The 20,951-nt window shown below is 35.9% G+C and overlaps 6 protein-coding genes across 7 annotated transcripts; 5 read left to right on the forward strand and 1 right to left on the reverse strand.

Annotated features, from left to right (window-relative positions):
• Nucleotides 1-404: 404 nt before the first annotated feature.
• Nucleotides 405-7,746, forward strand: LOC103858920 (inositol hexakisphosphate and diphosphoinositol-pentakisphosphate kinase VIP1). 2 transcript variants are annotated; one of them, XM_033286339.1, is made up of 30 exons: nucleotides 405-739; nucleotides 917-976; nucleotides 1,252-1,298; nucleotides 1,447-1,530; nucleotides 1,636-1,699; nucleotides 1,848-2,001; nucleotides 2,304-2,374; nucleotides 2,512-2,616; nucleotides 2,877-2,969; nucleotides 3,148-3,222; nucleotides 3,316-3,401; nucleotides 3,494-3,682; nucleotides 3,774-3,873; nucleotides 3,951-4,021; nucleotides 4,136-4,218; nucleotides 4,384-4,523; nucleotides 4,626-4,668; nucleotides 4,747-4,829; nucleotides 4,901-4,963; nucleotides 5,056-5,130; nucleotides 5,213-5,341; nucleotides 5,511-5,737; nucleotides 5,825-5,869; nucleotides 5,950-6,016; nucleotides 6,173-6,244; nucleotides 6,343-6,572; nucleotides 6,682-6,739; nucleotides 6,829-6,996; nucleotides 7,073-7,150; nucleotides 7,236-7,746. In XM_033286339.1, exons 1-30 carry the CDS (start codon nucleotides 662-664, stop codon nucleotides 7,500-7,502), a joined length of 3,105 nt encoding a protein of 1,034 aa, XP_033142230.1. In that variant the 5' UTR covers nucleotides 405-661; the 3' UTR covers nucleotides 7,503-7,746. The 2 variants fall into 2 exon arrangements, with proteins under 2 accessions (XP_033142230.1, XP_033142231.1); XM_033286340.1 differs by having other exon boundaries at nucleotides 433-609.
• Nucleotides 7,747-8,979: 1,233 nt separating this feature from the next.
• LOC103858921 (hypersensitive-induced response protein 3) lies at nucleotides 8,980-10,369 on the forward strand. Its single transcript, XM_009136371.2, has 4 exons — nucleotides 8,980-9,271; nucleotides 9,347-9,467; nucleotides 9,536-9,724; nucleotides 9,802-10,369. Exons 1-4 carry the CDS (start codon nucleotides 9,083-9,085, stop codon nucleotides 10,161-10,163), a joined length of 861 nt encoding a protein of 286 aa, XP_009134619.1. The 5' UTR covers nucleotides 8,980-9,082; the 3' UTR covers nucleotides 10,164-10,369.
• A 225-nt stretch (nucleotides 10,370-10,594) lies between these two features.
• On the reverse strand, nucleotides 10,595-12,540 carry LOC103858922 (mitochondrial outer membrane protein porin 1). Its single transcript, XM_009136373.3, has 6 exons — nucleotides 12,308-12,540; nucleotides 12,036-12,103; nucleotides 11,758-11,868; nucleotides 11,547-11,633; nucleotides 11,225-11,433; nucleotides 10,595-11,129 (listed from the first exon to the last, which is right to left on the reverse strand). The coding sequence occupies exons 1-6, from the start codon at nucleotides 12,354-12,356 to the stop codon at nucleotides 10,823-10,825; spliced, it is 831 nt and encodes a 276-aa protein (XP_009134621.1). The 5' UTR covers nucleotides 12,357-12,540; the 3' UTR covers nucleotides 10,595-10,822.
• Nucleotides 12,541-13,186: 646 nt separating this feature from the next.
• Nucleotides 13,187-15,511, forward strand: LOC103858923 (probable pectate lyase 7). The gene is made up of 4 exons (XM_009136374.3): nucleotides 13,187-13,549; nucleotides 13,906-14,656; nucleotides 14,770-15,015; nucleotides 15,098-15,511. Exons 1-4 carry the CDS (start codon nucleotides 13,356-13,358, stop codon nucleotides 15,320-15,322), a joined length of 1,416 nt encoding a protein of 471 aa, XP_009134622.2. The 5' UTR covers nucleotides 13,187-13,355; the 3' UTR covers nucleotides 15,323-15,511.
• A 241-nt stretch (nucleotides 15,512-15,752) lies between these two features.
• Nucleotides 15,753-20,084, forward strand: LOC103858924 (aldose 1-epimerase). The gene is made up of 6 exons (XM_009136375.2): nucleotides 15,753-16,970; nucleotides 17,063-17,112; nucleotides 17,796-17,886; nucleotides 18,001-18,108; nucleotides 18,198-18,507; nucleotides 18,586-20,084. Exons 1-6 carry the CDS (start codon nucleotides 16,475-16,477, stop codon nucleotides 18,893-18,895), a joined length of 1,365 nt encoding a protein of 454 aa, XP_009134623.1. The 5' UTR covers nucleotides 15,753-16,474; the 3' UTR covers nucleotides 18,896-20,084.
• On the forward strand, nucleotides 19,526-19,912 carry LOC103860111. Its single transcript, XM_009137714.1, has one exon. The coding sequence runs from the start codon at nucleotides 19,526-19,528 to the stop codon at nucleotides 19,910-19,912; it is 387 nt and encodes a 128-aa protein (XP_009135962.1).
• Nucleotides 20,085-20,951: the final 867 nt, after the last annotated feature.

Genomic DNA, 20,951 nt, shown 5'->3' on the forward strand with positions numbered 1-20,951 from the left:
ATAGAAAGAGTTTCCTTTTTAATCTATTTGCAAAATCAGTTAAGTATGGACATTCGGATACTCATTGAGGTACAAGTTGTTTCTTTCGGGATTAATTTTTTTGGATTTTTAAATTAGGCGTCACTTGGATATTATAAATTTATGTATGATGCTTGAGTTGGATCCTCTCGGGTCTGAATGATTTTGATTTTGATGTGTAGAAATATAAAAATATTTAATTAACCAATGTATCTGAAAAGAGTGTATATTTGTACCAAAAATAATCTTATTACCCGATTCAATCCAAATATTTTGAATACAATTAGTTATACGACGACACATCTTAAATATATAACACTAATGATAAAATAACAAATAATTTATAAAACCGTAAAAATTAACACCCGCACGGGCGTGCGGGTCAATCTCTAGTTTTTATTTATTTTATTAGTCTTAACGGCACGGCCAGTGACGATTGATTGTCCCTTCTATGTCCTCGTGCTTAATCAGCGTTCGTTAGATATTCTTAATATATTTACTTTCCAAAGTCTATCTATGTTTTGCCTTCTTCACAAGCATTATATATTGTCGTCGCTATTGCTCTGCCTTGTGATCATCATTGTTTTACTGGTAAGTCTCTCTTTGTCTCCTTCATCTTGTTCTCTTCGAGAGAGGAGTAGATATGGAAGTAGAAGAAGGAGCAAGTGTTGGTGTTGGTGGTGGGAAGATAAAGGTTGGAGTATGCGTCATGGAAAAGAAGGTGAAATGCGGCTCCGATGTTATCTTTCATTTTTAAAAAAAAATTTGTTACTGCTCGATGTTTTCTTCTACTGACCAGCAGACTCGGATGGTTGGTTTGTAGTTTATTTTGGAGTCCTCTTGTTTTTACTATGTGTTCTTCTCGATCGCTCAAAGATAGCTCGTTGTGGATTTATAGGTCTCCTCAAGTCCCATGGGTCAAATTCTGGACAGACTGGAGTCGTTTGGTGAATTTGAGGTAACTTTGTACTCACGGGTTTCTTTTTTGTTCCAAGATTTTTATATGCTATAATTTTCTGGTTTGTAGTACTCTATATACAGTTTACTATTTAACCTGGGGAGAGGCTGCTTTTGATTAGATGGCCTGTTATTTAGCTTGGGAGATGCTCTTTTTGTGTTCATTTTCCAAGTTGTTGAATTAGTTTGCGACTAGAAAAGTTGTTGACTATTGTCTTTGTATATTCTCTGGTGTATTCTTCATATTTTTCATGTCATGGACAACTTTATCCGCAGATCTTACATTTTCGGGATAAAGTCATACTTGAAGATCCAATAGAAAGGTATGTTGTACTAAAGAGTTTACTTTTTCCCTTTTCCAGTTATCAATGACGTCCCATTATTAGTGTACTAGGAGAAATAGTAGTTAATATATAGACTCTAATATATATATCAAGTACAAAAACCTGACATGAGAATTTGCTGTTTCAGCTGGCCCATTTGTGATTGCTTGATTGCTTTCCATTCCTCTGGTTATCCTCTTGAAAAGGCTCAGGCGTACGCTGCTTTACGAAAGTGAGTTTTTTCACCTTTTAAATTTCTTTGATTTTGTCTCCATATAAAGCTTTCTCATGACTCCGGCTTCTGAGGTTGAAAACTTTTCAAACTTGTCTTGTTCAGGCCATTTTTAGTGAATGAACTAGATCCACAGTATCTTCTTCATGATCGCCGCAAGGTGTACGAGGTATTGCATATTAGGCTGCAATAAAGTTGGTTCTGTGCACTTTTGATAATTCTTCAAAGTTTCCAGGGCTAATGAGACAAAGAAGAGCTACTACATATATTTTGTTTTTCCTTGCTACTAACAAATAGCTTTTGTGTGCATTTTTCAGCATCTTGAGATGTATGGAATCCCAGTTCCTAGGTATGCTTGTGTCAACAGAAAGGTACCAAATGAAGAAGTAGATTATTTTGTCGAGGAAGAAGATTTTGTTGAGGTTAATGGTGAACGCTTCTGGAAGCCATTTGTGGAAAAGCCTGTCAATGGTGATCTTCTCTTTTTTGCCTCTTGCTCTCTCTTTTTCATGCCAGCTTATTATCTATTTATCCATAAGTCTAAAGTAGAAACATAACCATAGGAGTGTGTTTTCTATTTTCCTCTGATATTTCGTAACCAATTTCAATTGAATCTGTTATCTCATATGAGTCAAATATTGAGTTACAATGAAATTAAACAGAGGTGATTTTTCAAGGCTATATTCTCATTTAGTGTTCTTAATTGTTATATGATGATGGCTATCCTCGTTATATTTATCTTCTAACAGTTATCATTCTTTGTGCGTTTGTAGGAGATGACCATAGTATCATGATATACCACCCTAGCTCTGCAGGTGGAGGCATGAAAGAATTGTTCCGCAAGGTATCTCTCCAGAAGAAGTTGGCTGCTATGGATTCAATTGTGGATATTCTAATATAATTTTCATAATAATTAGTGTCATATTCCTCTGGGACTCGTTTTCAGCTAATGTATCTCGTTTGTCTCCATTTTACTTTAAGATTGGGAACCGATCAAGTGAGTTTCATCCAGACGTCAGGAGAGTAAGGAGAGAGGGTTCCTTTATATATGAAGAGTTTATGTCCACCGGAGGAACTGATGTCAAGGTATGTGATTATTTTCCTTCTGCATGTTTCTCTATTAGCTCATTTCATCTTTTAGACCACACTAATCTTTCTGAGAATATCGTACTATTCTTGGTGTCAAGTGTCCTACATTAATAAGGTTATCATGTTAATGGCCTATATGTTTATATGACTTAGCTCCTATTTGCTGGTTGTTTTTTTGATTGGTGAACATTTTTTCGTGAAGTTTTTTGGCTTTCACGAGCTCTGTACTGACAATCTGGATGCTGGCTTAAATACAGGTATACACAGTGGGTCCTGAATACGCACATGCTGAAGCAAGAAAGTCGCCTGTTGTTGATGGTGTTGTTATGAGGAATACTGATGGCAAGGAAGTAAGTCGTCTACCGATCATTACCTTAAATAGAATGAAACTTGACACTATCTCATTTTCTTATGGAGAGAGGGATATGTTTTGAATGGAGTAACAAAGTCTATTGATTATGATGAAAGTAAAATTTGCTAAATGTTTCATGATGGTGTAACACGTTTATGTTTTTTTTTATTGAACAGGTGAGATATCCAGTGTTGCTTACACCTGCAGAAAAGCAAATGGCTAGACAACTTTGCATTGCATTTAGGCAAACTGTATGTTGTGAATCCAATCCCTCTGGCTCTTGCAGAGTTTTTTTCCTTTATAATGTACTACAATTTTTTTAATTTTTTTACAAATTTCATCAGGTGTGTGGGTTTGATCTTCTACGATCTGAGGGATGTTCATATGTTTGTGATGTAAATGGATGGAGTTTTGTCAAGAACTCTTACAAGTAAGCTAATAGCATTCTTCACTTTATTTTAACTCTCTAAAATGTGCAACCTTAAAGTATTATTCACAAACCTCTCATACTATACTATTAAGGTATTACGACGATGCTGCTTGTGTGCTAAGAAAAATGTGTTTGGACGCAAAGGCTCCTCATCTGTCACCGACTCTCCCTCCCACTTTGCCTTGGAAGTTCAATAAGCCTGTACAGCCTAATAAAGGACTAACCCGCCAAGGTAATGGGCAGTCAGAAGAGCTACGTTGTGTCATTGCTGTTATTCGACAGTATGTTTTTTTCAGCATATAAATCACCTATATCTCATGTATTTCTCTCTCATGTATTTCTCTCTGTTAAAATTTTGTTATTACATGACAGTGGCGATCGAACTCCAAAACAGAAGGTGAAACTAAATATTACAGAGGAGAAACTATTAAACCTGATGTTAAAGTACAATGGTGGAAAGCCAAGAGCTGAGGTGAGAGGCTCCAGCTTTTCTGTCATCCATCTTTTATCTCTTTTGATTCATTTTATATATTTTTCTTCTTTTCGTAGACAAAACTAAAAAGTGCAGTCCAGTTGCAAGACCTATTAGATGCCACAAGAATGTTAGTTCCCCGTACAAGGTAGAACCCTGAACTAAACTTTTTGTGTCTTGTCTCCAAAAAGCATGTCTGGTTTAGCTTTTCCATGTGCTGTTGAATACTGGTAACGACAATATGATTTTTTATTATATGTAGACAAGGTCGTGAAAGTGATAGTGATCCAGAAGACCTTGAACATGCTGAGAAGCTTCGCCAAGTTAAAACGGTTCTTGAAGAGGTTCTTTAGTACTTTCTCTTTTTTTTTGAATATAGTCCGTGCAAAGTATTACATAGTATCATTTTGGGAGTTAAACTCTTATAATTAAGTAAGCTAGCATTATGTATTATTATTTAATTCATGAGGTCATTTTCTCATAGCAGAAAACCTTTTGGTATGGCGCAAGGAGGAAACTTCTCTGGGATATACAGGGAGGTTCAACTGAAGCCGCTAAAGTGGGATGGTGAAGGAGAAGAAGAAAGACCTGTAAAGGCCCTTATGATACTTAAATACGGTGGTGTTCTAACTCACGCTGGTAGAAAACAGGTGTTGACATACTATACCATTATTAATCTGTGATGTTAAATATATTATTCCAAATATGGAAGAATTGTTTAACTTACTGATGTTTGCTTCATCTGCATGCAGGCAGAAGAGCTTGGTAGATTCTTCCGAAACAATATGTATCCAGGTAAGGACACCTGATCTGTTACTTTTTTTTTTGAGTATTTCACCGATGAAATGGCCTTACTTATATGCTTTTTTTCAGGTGAAGGGACTGGTTTGCTTCGTCTCCATAGTACATACCGTCATGACCTTAAAATTTACAGTTCTGATGAGGGACGTGTTCAGGTACACCTTTTACACTAATACTATTGAAGATATCGAAAAAATTATTAAACTGGTTTGTGTATGTTGAATAGATGTCTGCAGCTGCTTTTGCTAAAGGCCTGCTTGACCTAGAAGGACAGCTGACGCCAATCCTGGTTTTCTCTTTTTTTTTTATCTTGTTGGTGCTTAATTTGCAATGTCATCATGTGTTTTACTAATAATATCTTTATCTGTCTTGCTTCTCTAGGTTTCTTTGGTTAGCAAGGATTCTTCCATGTTGGATGGTCTTGATACTGCCAGCATTGAAATGGAAGCGGCCAAAGTTTGTCCCATGATGAATCATTTTTTGAATAGTCCACCTTAAATATGTTAACAGTTTTGATTTCACTACTTGGACTATACAGGCTAAATTGAATGAGATTGTAACGTGTGGCAAAAAAATGACCAATGAGCATGGCTCCTCTGAAGAATTCCCTTGGATGACTGATGGAGCTGGAGTTCCTCCCAATGCTAATGAACTCCTCCGTGAATTGGTACTCACACTTTTCCATCTAAGTCTTAGTTTACTACTGGTGTGAAGTACATCACCAACCATTTTTTTTAGAGTTTTGTTTGCACGACAACGTACTATTGCATAGGCACTGATGAGCACATTGGTAACCTCTGTGGGTATTGCTCTCATTTTTGTGGCTCCCTCATTAGGTGACATTGACCAAGAATGTGACTGAACAAGTAAGAATACTTGCAATGGATGAGAAGGAGAACCTCACTGAGCCATATGATATGTATGATCAAGCAAAGGCTCTTGGAAAGACAAACATTGACAGTGATAGGATTGCTTCTGGATTACCATGCGGTAGTGAAGGGTTTCTTCTCATGTTTGCTCGGTGGATAAAACTCGCAAGGGATCTCTATAATGAAAGAAAAGAGTAAGTTTCTTATCAAATTTTTTAAACATTATTTAGAGGCTTGTGAGTGAGTGAGAGCAGCACTAATAGTTGAGTTTTAACTTGCAGCCGATTTGACATCACGCAGATTCCGGATATTTATGATTCATGCAAGTAAGTTATATATGTTATGGTGGTTTTTTTGGTGTATCTCGTTTATGAATTTACTTTAATATGTCTGTTAACGTCACCAGGTACGACCTGTTGCATAATTCCCATCTAGGTCTACAAGGATTAGATGAACTCTTCAAAGTTGCACAGGTACAAACTGTATTTTCTCTTTTCCAGTTTTCACTTACAATAATAGTTTGTTATCTTCCAAGGCAGGTTACTAATGAACCTGACCTTTCTTGGTAGATCTCTGTATTGCGTTGACTGTGTTGGCTTATGACTAAATAATGTGTTTTGTGGTTGCAGTTGCTTGCAGATGGTGTGATCCCAAACGAGTATGGAATCAATCCACAACAGAAGCTTAAAATCGGTTCAAAGGTTGACATTTTATAGGCTAGCTACGAGAGTAGTTTATATATGGTGTTTCCAGAGGATCTCTCACATCTTTATCAAAATCTATTTTTCCGTGAAAAAAGGTTGCTAGGCGCTTAATGGGGAAAATCTTGATAGACTTGAGGAATACTCGAGAAGAAGCAATGAGTGTTGCTGAACTCAAAGAACAACATGTCACATTGTCATTATCTGCCTCGAAAAAACAACAAGACAAAAATATTCAACCAAAGAGAGATGATTTGAGACGACCTGGCACTGGTGATAAGGATGAAGATGATGACGATAAAGAAACCAAATACCGATTAGATCCTAAGTAATAGCTTACTCTCTGCTTCTATAGTTTTCTTCTTCTTCTCCTTTTCTTGGTTTTTGCATATTACTTAAGTGTTTTATACTAATTGCTTTTTATTTTCCCATTTTAGGTATGCAAATGTCAAGACACCTGAACGTCATGTGAGGACTCGACTCTACTTCACATCTGTAAGTTTCCTTCTTTCTCCATTCTATTGCTTGTATATATATATGGTCTTCAAGTGTGTGAGAGTGAAACTGCTTTGATATTGTAATAGGAATCGCATATTCATTCGCTGATGAACGTACTTAGATACTGTAACCTCGACGAATCACTTCAAGGAGAAGAAAGTCTCATCTCCCAAAACGCATTGGAACGTCTTTTCAAAACAAAAGAACTTGATTACATGAGCTACATTGTCCTAAGGCTCTTTGAAAACACCGAGGTCTACACACCCTTCCTCTCTTACATCAGACATAGGCTTCAACATATATCTAATAAATATTATTGTCTGGTTGCAGGTATCACTCGAAGACCCCAAGAGATTCCGCATTGAACTTACATTCAGCCGTGGAGCTGATTTGTCCCCCTTAGAGGAGGTAAAGAAGAAGAGGCACTATTGTTTTTTTTTGTTATTAACGTTCGAAAAATATACTAATTTTATTGGTGTGAAAAAAAAAACAGAAGAATGACGACGAGGCAGAGTCATTGATGAGGGAACACACGCTTCCGATAATGGGACCAGAGAGGCTGCAAGAGGTTGGTTCTTGTTTAACACTGGAGACTATGGAGAAAATGGTTCATCCTTTTGCTATGCCACCTGAAGATTTCCCTCCTGCTTCGGCTCCGGTTGGTTTCTCCGGTTACTTCTCCAAAAGCGCTGCAGTGCTCGAGCGTCTAGTTAAACTTTTCCACAGCTACAAAAACTCTTCTTCTAATGGAAAAAGCTGAAAGGGGAGCATGCATACATACCAACTTTTTTGTTTACTTCTTTTCTTCTGAAAACTGCTCATGATTCTGTCTCAGTGCAGTTCAAATCATTGTTCCTTTTTTTTTTAACATGTTTCAGTTAGCACTTACCATGATTGAAAAATGTATTATCTCTGTTTTTTTTGTATATTTAATAAATAGTATAGATTACAATCATAAATCTCCATTCAACTTATTAAGTACATATAAATTAATTATGGCTACATATTATTTTATTAAATTTTATCTATACATGATTTTTTGGATGCTATGATATAAAGTTTTCTGATTTCTTTTTTTTATTAAATTAAAATTTCAAAATATTACACTACTTTTGATTTTTACAAAACAATTTTTTGTGTTGCATTTCAAAAAAAATTATTTTAACATCAAGGTTTTTGTATTTTGTAAAATTTGGAATATTATCATTTTGCATTTGAAAAACTAATTTTCAAAATTATATATTGGATTAAGAGAAATTAGAAAAATTACACAACTATTTTGCGTTTGATAGATTATATGACGACTTTTAAATTTTGTTTGTTAATAAATTAATATATTATTTTATAAAAATATATGAAAATTTTGGGACGGGTATAGAAGATCAACAATGTATATGGTATTGGGTATTGCTAAATGTGGAAGAACTTTTGCTTTTAAATCTTTTGAATTTTTCCTCTTTTGATTTTTGTACTCATCCAGTCATCCGCTTGTCGCTTTGAATAGATCAATCGAATATTTGACAAACAAAATAATGTCATAGTGACACCATTTCTTACGTGAAATTATTATTATTATCCAGTTACTCAAATGCAAGTTATCCATTTTCTATGGTAAACATGCGAGCCGCAACGACCGACGACTTTTATTCAAAAAATTCTTTACTCTAAATCTTGCTTACTTTTTCTGTAATTTGTTTGAATTTTAATTTTGAGACCATACACAAAACAGCTGCAGAGTAATATAAATAAAACAGACAACAATATTAAAACCCCACCTTGTTTTTTTTTTTTATGGAACCCTAGCTACACATAAATAAAGTCCAGTCCACGTTTTCCCTTCAACTTTGAGTATGCATATATTGGTGGTTTGTCGTCTGACAAGGCTATCAAAGTAGTATATTTGATTCTCTTAACTACCAAGAAACTATCATGAACTCATAAAGTATACCTCGCGTTTTTCTTCTATAATTAATTTGTAATCATTATCATATAAGATAAACAATTATATAACTCACACAAGTGTATCTGGTGGTTTACCCATTTATCCGACGTTTTGTCAAAATAAGCAAAAAGAACCGAAGAAGAAAATATCTCCAAGAACCAAGATATACATTAGACTTTTCAAAAAGAAATGCCACCTTCGAATAAAATAAATACGATAATTTTCGAGGAATAGTCATATGACATGGTGTCACGATCATCATCTTATTCATCTTATCTATATAACAACCCCTCATGCGACTTTTCTCTCTTACACAAACCTTTACAGAGCACTATAAGGTGGAAAAGACAATACATATTCTAAATCATTCTTGTTCTTATCCTTACAAGACTAAGTAAATGGGGAACCTTTTGTGCTGCGTGCTGGTGAAGCAATCAGATGTGGCGATCAAGGAGAGATTTGGCAAGTTTGAAAAAGTCCTTAATCCAGGTCTTCAGTTTGTGCCCTGGGTCATAGGTGATTATGTTGCCGGTCACCTCACCCTCCGTCTACAGCAACTTGATGTTCAATGCGAAACCAAGACAAAGGTAAGCAACGCTCAACACATATATATGTATACATATATAGACATACCTCCCTTCTAACGTACCATTATGTATCAGGACAATGTGTTTGTGACAGTGGTTGCATCTATACAATACAGAGTCTTGGTCGACAAGGCAAGTGATGCTTTCTACAGACTTAGCAACCCAACTTCCCAAATCAAAGCCTATGTCTTCGATGGTAATTACTCCTTCATCTTCTTCTTCATTTCCCAATAATTCAAAGATTCTGATATTCTGTTTTCCCAGTGATCAGAGCATGTGTACCAAAGCTGAACTTGGACGATGTGTTCGAGCAGAAGAATGAAATAGCAAAATCAGTGGAAGAAGAGCTAGACAAAGCCATGACTGCTTATGGTTATGAGATCCTTCAAACCCTTATCATCGACATCGAGCCTGACCAACAGGTTAAACGCGCCATGAACGAAATCAACGCCGGTAAGTCATAATCTCCCAAACCTTAGAAACCACATAATCAAAAGTTAGGTCTCTGATCTTTTAAAACAACGTTACAGCGGCGAGGATGAGAGTGGCGGCGAACGAGAAAGCAGAGGCAGAGAAAATCATTCAGATAAAGAGAGCAGAAGGTGAAGCTGAGTCCAAGTACCTATCTGGACTAGGTATCGCTCGTCAGAGACAAGCTATCGTGGACGGTCTCAGAGACAGTGTTCTTGGTTTCGCCGGAAACGTGCCGGGGACGTCAGCTAAGGATGTGTTGGACATGGTGATGATGACTCAGTACTTTGACACCATGAGAGACATCGGAGCTCACTCTAAATCTTCGTCGGTGTTTATCCCTCACGGTCCCGGCGCCGTCGCTGACGTGGCGACACAGATTCGAAATGGATTACTGCAGGCCCACCAGACCAATGCCTAAATGGCTCCAGTCAACAGTCAACTATCTAAAAGTCGTCGTCTCCCCACTAAATTTTAATGGTATTTTTTTTTTATCGTGATTGTTGTTTTATATTTTCTTTTGCCAGATTTAATAATTGTGTCTGTCTTTGTGATTTTGTAACTATATTGCCAATTAAGTTTGTATAAAAATTAAAAATGCAAGTATAACTCTCATCTCTCACTGTATTTGGTTGTCAATCGAAATAATATACGTGTGTTATTGTGTGGGGCCCAAGCTACATATACGTAGGTGGACCTTCGAAAAGTCAACTCATTCAGCTCACCTACTTAACGAGCACAATTGAATATCCAATCTTATAATAAGTTCTCACCTACTTCACATAATAGAGTGAGAACATAAGATAGTGTTGAAGGAAAAAAAGAGCCCAGGAAAGTCTCGAAAACAAAATCGAGTGGAAGGAACAAAGTGCATAGCATATAAGTAGAAACAGAACTCAAAAGGATTTTAATGTTTCATCATGTCAACAAGACAGACAACCTTTTTCAGCCTTTTTTATTCTCTACAAATCCGACAAGAAAATGGGGGAAAGCTTAAAAGTTAAAACCAACAAACCAAGCAGAGGAAAACAGAACCCAAGTCGGAAAAAAAAACTATTGTTTGCTTAGCTTAGCTCATATTCAAGGCCTGAGAGAGAGGGCCAATCCAACCTTAGCATTCTTGTCAATAGCCTTGGTGTCAACTTCTCCAGAGATTGTGAAGAAGGAGCCGGGTGTCCACTGGTGCTGAATGAGTGCATTGGCTATCCCTGCACTGTTCACACGTGCCTTCACCGTGGTCAAGGGGTCAAGTGAATGCTGTGTTCCCACGGTTATGGTGTTGGTCTTGCTAGAGAACTTGTGGCTCACTTCGGCTCCAACAGCAGTGTTGAACAGCGGGTTAACAATGTGGTAGTATGAAGCGTTGACAGAATCTCCTTTGTCGTTCCTAAACAAACAAGAAAAGCCAAAGATATCTATTATCAAAATTTGATAAAGGACCCATATTCAATCCGCAAATTCCTCACACGAATTTTGACTTACAGGGTAAGGGAGGCAATTAAATCATCCTTGGTGAAGTTTACACCAGCATTGATCTTGGTGAAATTGCCAGATTTGGTGTCGAATGAAACATCGGTACCAGCAGCTAACACATTGGTTCCGATAACACCAGAGAAGTTAACAGTCGGGTTCTGAGTCAATCCCATGCTCGTGCTGATACCGGCATAGTCATGCAAGTACTGAAGCTCAATCTGTTTGGAAAATTATACACGATTTAAAAAAAAAAAAAGAATATGAAGTTAGAAAAGCAAGGCTATCAAAGTTATAACAAATATTAGAAGCTTGCTTGAAAAGTGAATAATACCTTGCCGGAGTTTTGGTCAGGGGCCCTGAAGCTGAAGATGGACTTGAGCCCAGGTGCAGCCTCATCAACCGTAGCAGTGATCAAAACCTGAACCATTATACAAGAAACACAATGTTTAGAAAAGAGTAATATTCTCCAATATACACATAGATGTTGGATGAATAGATAAGATAGCCATGAATGTATTCTGGGTAGGAGGAACAAAACTTACGGTATTGTCAGTGCAAACTCTCAAATCAGTAGTGATGTTCTTCTGTTTCAAGAGAAAACCGACATCTCCCAAAAGTAGGTCACCTTTCTTAGTTCCAGTTGAAGTGATAGCCTAACAAAAGGAAGAGGATAGTTCACAGAGGTGACACACTTAAAACAATCAAACAAACTCAAAAGTAGAGTTAAAAGCTAATCAGTAAGTAGCAACACAACTCGAGAAACATTTATCATAACTTAAAAAATGGAAACGTAATAAAGCAAAGAAACTTAGAAACTTACAACACCAGCTGGAGAGTGTGTGGTGATACTCAATTTGTGGTCGCTGTTGTGGTCCTTGTACAGCAGATCTGCAAAGGAAACGATCTCAATTTCAATCGAATAATACGCATGCACATAACATTGATTTTGACCCAATCGAAAATCTTAAACCGATTGCAAGAGCTTCGAACACAACCCAGATCATTCCCCCTAAACCGAACCCTAATTTGCAACTATCGGATTCGTCGCAATGAAATGGAAAGCAGTGAGAGAGAGAGAGAGAGAGATTTGACCTCTGACTTTTTTGCCGATGTCAGTGTAGAGACCTGGACCTTTCACCATTTTTGCTTTGCTTTGCTTCCTACAAAGAACAAAAGATACCTCGAGAGATAGAGAGAATCGCAGAACGAGAGTCGTGGCTGGCGTCTATAAGGAAGAGGTTGAAGAAAGCCCTAATTTTTTTTTTCTTTGTTTTTTTTTTTTCCTGCTTTCCAAGCAAAATTTTATCAGCCGTTGGATCGAGATAGACGATCTTCCTCTTCTGTATTAACTACGTGGCACTCAAGCGGCGTCGTTTACTACTGTCCTCTCTTACCCGGGTTATCTATCATTCGGTTTATTAATTTTTGGTTTACTGACTTATCAGTTGAGTTTTTTACCAACCCATTAGCCTGCGATTAAATTCCTTGTAATAATACGTTATTGGATAATCAGTAACCATTAACCAAAACAGATATATGTTTAATCAGGCACCTTAAAATATGAATAGAAGGTTCAAATCAAAGTTCAGTCTAAGTTGTATATACTTCTTTAAAAATTGTTAAAGTTTTTTGTATACATATATGGTTAATATATAGATCATAGATAAATTAGATATTGTAACAAGCAGTCTGACATTTAATTTATAATTTATACTACTTTTAGATGCATATGAGAAGTAACAAGTAATATGGTTATTGTTGCCAAAATTGGTTGAACATGTGGGGAAAACAGTAGGCTTCTCTCTTTACAGAAACATATCCAAATATAGGAGAAGCAAAGAAACCTGTCCACACGTGAATTATGCTGGCTTTCCATACATAACGGGAAAAATTTCTAATTTTAGAAGTTAACTTTCTTGGTCAACTTTTTGTTATTTAAGGACCAACCTTCACGTTTGTTCAACTTCGCAATACGATTCATCTACCAAACAGAAAAACAAACGACCTTAAGTCATGTTTAAAGCTTAGCAGTTCTCCACATATATATATTTAAAAAATATAAAAAGATTACCCCTTTAAGAAAAGAAATAATTCATACAGATTGTTTTCTGTAGCAAAAAGGGGTAATCAAATAAAAAAAATGGAGACGGCTAGGCTTTTCAAATTAGTGTGTGTGATTTGTATTGCCAGTTTGATTCCGACCTTACGAGCCAATGTTGCGGAGACCGATGATTATTGGGTAAAAATGGCCAATGAAGCTCGGAAACGTACCCTTATGGCTTATCATCCTGATCCTTATCAGATTGTCGACCACTTCCACGAGCGTCACTACGAGTAAGCCCGTTAACCTTTTTTATCTGTATTTGTTTTCAGTCCTATTGTACTTTATAACTTTTACTTGTGACGGGAATACAAATTTGATTTGGATTAGTTTAGTTATTTGATTTTATTCGACTTTACTAAGGTACAAATAAACTATCTCTAGAAGTTTTAGTAAGGGGGTTAAAATTATGAAAAAAAAATACTTTGAAAGGGAAACTATCTCTACACACCCTGGACTTAGACTTGCTACAATATTATATAAGAAAGACGGGAGATGAATTTACGATCATGTTTTGTTATAGTATTCTTTTAACAATGATTTTGGATTTATGATGGGTTTGGTTTTTGTGCATATGTATGATCTTCAGCAACTCTACTGATGTTGAGGAGACGGAGGAACACGCATCCGAGGAAGAGGACGACATTGAGATGAGTTCTAGTCTGACGAACAGCACAAGACGGAGCCTAAGAGGTAGAGGTAAAGGTAAAGGTAGAGGGAAATGGAGCAAGCTAAAGGGACCTTGCACTGCAAGTAACCCTATTGATAAATGTTGGCGTTGCCAGCCCGATTGGGCCAGGCGTCGCAAGAAGCTCGTCAAATGTGTTCGTGGCTTCGGTTACAGGACCACAGGAGGCAAACGCGGTCGAATCTACGTGGTCACAAGCAACAGAGACGATGATACGGTGAATCCTAGACCCGGAACACTTCGTCACGCTGTGATTCAGAACGAACCTCTCTGGATCATTTTCAAGCACGATATGAGTATTAGGTTGAGCCAAGAGCTAATGATTAATAGTCACAAGACGATCGATGCTCGTGGCACTAACGTGCACATCGCATATGGTGCTGGGATCACGATGCAGTACGTGCGAAACATTATCATCCATGGGCTTCACGTCCATCACATCGTCCCGGGCAGTGGTGGCATGATAAGAAACTCTAATGACCACTTTGGGTTTAGAGGACAGGCCGATGGAGATGGTATCTCTATCTTTGGAGCAACAAACATTTGGCTTGACCACATTTCTATGTCTAAATGCCAAGATGGTCTCATCGACGCTATAATGGGCTCCACCGGTATCACTATCTCTAACTCTCATTTCACCCACCACAACGATGTGAGTATTCATCAAATCCGTACATGTCTAGTAGATTTCAGTTGCCTAATTGATTTGATCGCTATATATGGACTTTTAAAAGTAATTAGTGAACATTTTGTTTGTGTGTTTAGGTGATGTTGCTTGGTGCACAAAATGACAACCACGCGGACAAGAAGATGCAAGTCACTGTGGCTTTCAACCACTTTGGTAAAGGACTTGTGCAGAGGATGCCGAGGATTCGGTGGGGTTTCGTCCATGTTGTCAACAATGACTATACTCACTGGGAGCTTTATGCTATCGGCGGTAGCCAAAGTCCTACCATTCTCAGCCACGGAAACCGTTTCATCGCTCCTCCTCACATACAACATTACAGAGAGGTACGTACAAAACATATAAACCCAAAGGCTTGATGTGTTTAAAATATAGTTTTTTGGAACTAAGAGAAAGATGTGTGTATAGGTAACAAAGAGGGATTATGCTCCAGAATCGGAGTGGAAAAACTGGAATTGGAGATCCGACAAAGACATTTTCATGAACAACGCATATTTCAGACAATCTGGAAATCCAAAATTCATGTGTTCACACTCTAGACAACAGATGATAAAGCCCAAACACGGTTCGGCCGTTTCAAAGCTTACCAAATACGCCGGAGCATTGGATTGCCGGGTCGGAAAACCATGCTAATAATATTAAATCACTACTACTTTTCTCTCTTGTATCTAGGCCATGAACCAAAAATATTAATGGGTAAAATGAAAATAATTCTAACTTATGAGGTTCTTTCTGTAAGGATACGTTGTAATTCTATTTTGTTTTTGTATTCCATTTGTTGTTGTGTATGTTCATTTGGTGGTGCTCGTCATATTTTCACTATTTTATTTTGAGAACAAACATGAAACCAATGAGAAAACAGATAATTAAAACCATTATTTAACAGAAAAGCATGGTGGATAGCATATCATCGAATATGGATCTCAGTGACGCAGTCATACGTGTATATTCATATGGTGGTAGAATTATCGACAATAGAATCGTCTAAGTAATATTTATCAGCGTTGTAATATCATAATTAATCATACGTTAAAGAAAATAATATATAGAACTATGTTTTTGACACCAAATAATAATTTTCCCAAAAAGTATATCAGTGTTCAGTGACATGCAGCGCAATTTCTAATTCTTAAATACCATGAAATCTTGATCAAGGATAGTGCCTAAATCGTCGAAGATCTTATATTTTATTTATTTGCTAATAAGGACAAACTAAAAACCTTATTGCTAAGCTCACATTAATTACATATAATTTTCAATTCGCTTCTATATAATCAAAAAGAATTGTGCGTTAATGACAAAAGGCACAACAAAGAAAAACAACAAAGTATGAGTGTTGTGATGATGCATACATCATTACAAATTAAAGACAAAATGCACCAACATGGCAACATATCGCTGTTATCGCATTACTTTTTCTTCAATCATCGATATATCTATACCCCGTCCTGAAACGGTTCTGCAATACTCAAATGCGACTTAGGTTTTTTCTCTCGAGTTTCAATGTTTTCATGAAACTGAATAAACTAAGTAAATTGGTTTATTTTATCAAATAACTAGATCACGATATATCTAACCAACCAAACCAAATAATGTCACTAGATAGATAGTTTAGATTTTTTCTCGTTATTAAATATGAAAATATAACACGCTTATTTAAATATCATTTTCTATTAAAATGGTGTAGCTAAATAATTCCGTAAATTTAGTAAAAAAGCGCCTATAAAATACCCACCAGAAGATTAAAGTCGCTCACACACACACACACATAAAAAGAAACTAAAAATGGTTAGGGTTTCAGTTTTATCGTGTTTGTTTTTGTTGGTTATAATCATGGTTAGTGTATCATTTGCCGAAAACAATGAAGTGAAATCGACTGATTTGAAGAAAGTCCAAGGACAAGAAACTGATCAGTCGATCACTACGGTAAATGATGACGGTGAGCATGATGATGACCACGATCAAGATCATGACAATGATAATGATAATGACGATGAACATGATAATAGCCACGATCATGACAATGATGATGACGACGATCACGACGATGATGATGATAACGATCATGATCATGACAATGACAATGATCAAGATAATGATCATGAAGGTGATGATGATAACGATAAGGATGATCATGACAATGATAATGAAGGTGGTGATGATAGCGAAGATAATGAAAAGGAGACATTGGGGGTATACGAGCTAAAGAAGGGGAGTCTCACTGTCAGATTTACAAATCGCGGTGCTTCTATCATCTCTCTCCTTTTCCCCGATAAAAATGGTTAGCGGATCAACCACTACTACATGCATATTGTTTTATGGGTATAGTATTTTATTATACATAAATACTTATTTTGTGACATTCATTTCCAGGAAAGACAGAGGACGTCGTTCTTGGGTATGATAGCGTCAATGAGTACATGGTAAGTAAAAGGGAAAATGGGTGAGCATATGATACCCTTTGACCTGTATTCGAACTATAATAGCATCACCATCTTTATTTTGGTATCTTCAGTGGCCGACGTAGGTTGATTTTGGAAGAGACACTTGTTCACCATCTTTTTTAAACTAATGAGTCTGTCAAGGTTTTTAATAATGTATTTGTTAAAAATTCAATTTCATTCAACTATTTAGTAGTGTTTTATAGTTTTGCTTCGGATACAACTACCTTTTAGATCTAACAGACTAACACTAACTATATCTTTCTTTGCTGAAGAATGTTTTTGATATCTGAAACCGAAGTACTTGCCTCTGATCTAATATAATTTTCTTTAAAAAAGGATTATTTAAAGATATGTATTAAAATTTCTTGAGACAATAATTGATAGGATAACTAAATAAAAAATTATTCGACCGTGCGTTTGAATTTATTTGAACAAATAAAAATAACCAAACACTGAAACATCTCGAGATGATATTTGATTGGGAGATATTTGATTGGGCATAATATTTCAGATAATTTGCTTCCTTATATAAAGATTCACTTTGTTTTTTTTTTTGTCAACTACCTAATTAACTAGACCAAGTTTTTTTTTTTTTTTTGCTTCTTTATACAAAGATTCACTTTGGTTAACATCATAAAACATAATAATTAACTTGTAATCAGAATGATACTGTATTTTTTGGAGCGACTGTGGGACGTGTAGCCAATACAAGAGAAAAGACCGTTGCCAACGATGCTAAAAACACAATTCAAGGTAAATACCTAATTAACTGATTAACTTGTTGGTTAACCTTTTAGTATATGGAAAAAATAGTATATGTAGCTACGTTCTATTTAAGTGGACTTATTGTTTTCTTAAATCGACTAGGTGGGAAGAAAGGGTTTGGTCATGCGATTTGGAGAGTTGCAAAACACAGATATAATGGCAAGAAACCTTATATTGTTTTCACCTACACAAGTCCTGATGGCGATCAAGGTCCATTTTTCATTTTATTTAGTCTTAATTAGTCACTTTTTAAATGCATAAATTCTAAGATATAAGGTTATAATTAAATACATCGATAGGATTTCCGGGGAGACTAGACGTCACCGCGACGTATACGTTGGTCGGAGAAAACCAACTAAAATTGGTGATGGAAGCAAAGGCTAGAGAGAAAGCAACTCCTGTGAATTTAGTTCATCATTCTTATTGGAATCTTGGTGGTCATAGCAATGGTGATATATTGTCTGAAGAAATTCAAATTCTCGGTTCCGGTTATGCTCACGTCGACGATAATCTCATCCCCACCGGAAAAATCCTCTCCGTTAAAGGAACATCATACGATTTTCTCAAACTCCGACCTATTAAAGATAACATCAATGAGATTAAGCTAGGGTAAAAAGTTGCAAATAAAATATATATTTATATATACTATTTTCTAATACTATATAAAATGTTATTGTTGTAATGCAGGCACGGTATAAATTATTGTCTAGACGGTGTTGCTAACCAGATGAGAAAAGTCGTGGTGCTTGTGGACAAAAAATCGAAGAGGAAAATGGAGTTATCTACAGACCAGTCAGGTCTGAAGTTCTATACTGGAGGAAGCTTGAAGACAATGAAAGGAATAAACGGATCGGTTTATAAAGCTTACTCCGGTTTATGTTTAGAAACACAAAGTTTATCCAGTGCAATCAGTAATCAGTATCTTCCTTCGCAGATAGTTAAACCGGGTGGAAAATATAAGCATACTTTGCTCTTTAAGTTTTCTATTGTTCCCTAAACTTTGTAACTTTCTGGAAGCTTATATGACCAGAAACATAATAAAAATCAAAAACTTAATTATATCAATTTGATGCGACGTGTGTGCTTATATATATAGGCGTGTACGTAAAATTAAGTAGAAGGTAAAATTAGTTTTGATGTTCCATTAACTAGTATATATGCTTTTTTTTTGTCTTACATAGACGATACGATAGAATTGATCTTTAGCATGGTGCAAGGAGTACCGTCAGGAATTGATCTTATAGGTCTATTCAGGATCATGCAGTCAGACGTGAATCCTCATAAGGCAGGTAGAATTGCAGGCTTTAACTAGTATATGCTATAAATACAATTTTTTAAATTAGATGACTTCAGCAATTTTTTTTTTTTTTTTTGCGAAATATATTGATAACCAACTAAATATGAGCATCAGAGTCAATACAATAGGCTGACCATCAATTTAAGGTTCTATGTGCATACTATTATTAGTCACAGATTATGGTATAAAATACCCTAAAACATGAAAGACAAGAACTAACATCTCTTCTCGCCTCTTTTCCTTTAACAAACTATTTGGAATCTAATTTCAAATTCAACTATTTGAAATCTAATTTCAAATTGGTTGTTAAGGGAAAGTTGAGCTCTAGTCATGGCAAAGATCGCCTTGTTGCTTTTCGTCATGGTCATTCTGGTCTCTCTCCACGCTAATGAAGCTCACCACCGTAAGGGAGATCCAGCGCCTGAAAAAGACTTAACAGCCAAGAAAAAGAGCATTCAAGGTTTGACATCTGAGGTGAAACCGTTGAGCAAATCTGAACAGGTGCTGAATAATAACCTTGAAAAAGATCACAATAAGAAAAAGGTGCTTTCAAAAAAAGATCAGAAGAAGAAATTAGATTCAATGGCTTATGCACAGAAACTTAGAAGATTCCGCAGGGTTACTAAAATCAAGAGAGCACCTGCGAGAAAGAGGAAATCTGAATCCATAATCCAATCGATCTTGCATGATTTTGGATTAAACGGAGGGAGAAACTGACGAAAAATAACAATTAGGGTTTGATTCATATTGATGACTTTATAAAGGATGTTTGAACCTGGTCATGGATTCTAGCTTTACAAGTGAATGGAGAAAATAATTTCCCCATATTATATTATTTACATCATATTGTAATTGATATAATTTAATGAAATATTACTACTTTTTTTAACGCTGAATAATTATACTATTACAACTATGAAAAATATTACATACGATTTTACCGCCGACAATTCTATTCACACTTGACTAGCGATTTTTTTTATTATTGATGACAGTTTTCTATTATAATACAACTCGATTAAGAGTTTGAGATGGGTTTACAACTAGTATGGAACCATATCAATTTACAAAAAAGAAGGGGTGGAGTTGTCCATACATTTTCTTAACTAGGTATATATATGACAAATTGACAGTGTAGCCCTAATATATATATATACTAGGGGTATGCCGGCGCTACGCGCCGGATCTTTAACACTAATATATATTTTAATGATTTCAAAACTATTTTTTTATGAAATGTGAAATTCAATTATCATTGTATAAAGAATAGAAATTTACAGAAATAAAGGCTTACAGATGAAAATTTACATGGTTGAAGAAAACGTTTTAAACTGCAAAGCTCTAAACTGGGACTTAAAACCAACATTTCATTTAGCATGCAAGCTTGTGGTCAGCCTTGTAGCGAAGAAAAGCAATCATGTTGCGAATTGCCTTGTCAATGATCCGAACCACTATTTTTGTGGTCAAGATTTCAAAACTATTTTTGTGTTTGTAGGAACAAAATATAGTAAATATATAGAGGTATTTAAATTTTATTTTACTTTGTCCATCAGTTTCTTAACATACTTTTTTTTATAAAAAAAAATCAAATATATGCATAAAAATAAACATGACAACCAATATTTGCGACTACACCAGAATTTCTGAATATTATGCTCTTAGAAATGAATAGAGTTTTTTGTTACCGCCACATCCAATTGAGCAAAATGCTTTTAGAATTCGTTGATTACTTTAGCTTTTGTTTTATGGGTGACAT

This window comes from Brassica rapa, chromosome A03 (genome assembly GCF_000309985.2).
Source record: "Brassica rapa cultivar Chiifu-401-42 chromosome A03, CAAS_Brap_v3.01, whole genome shotgun sequence".
Lineage (NCBI taxonomy): Eukaryota > Viridiplantae > Streptophyta > Magnoliopsida > Brassicales > Brassicaceae > Brassica > Brassica rapa.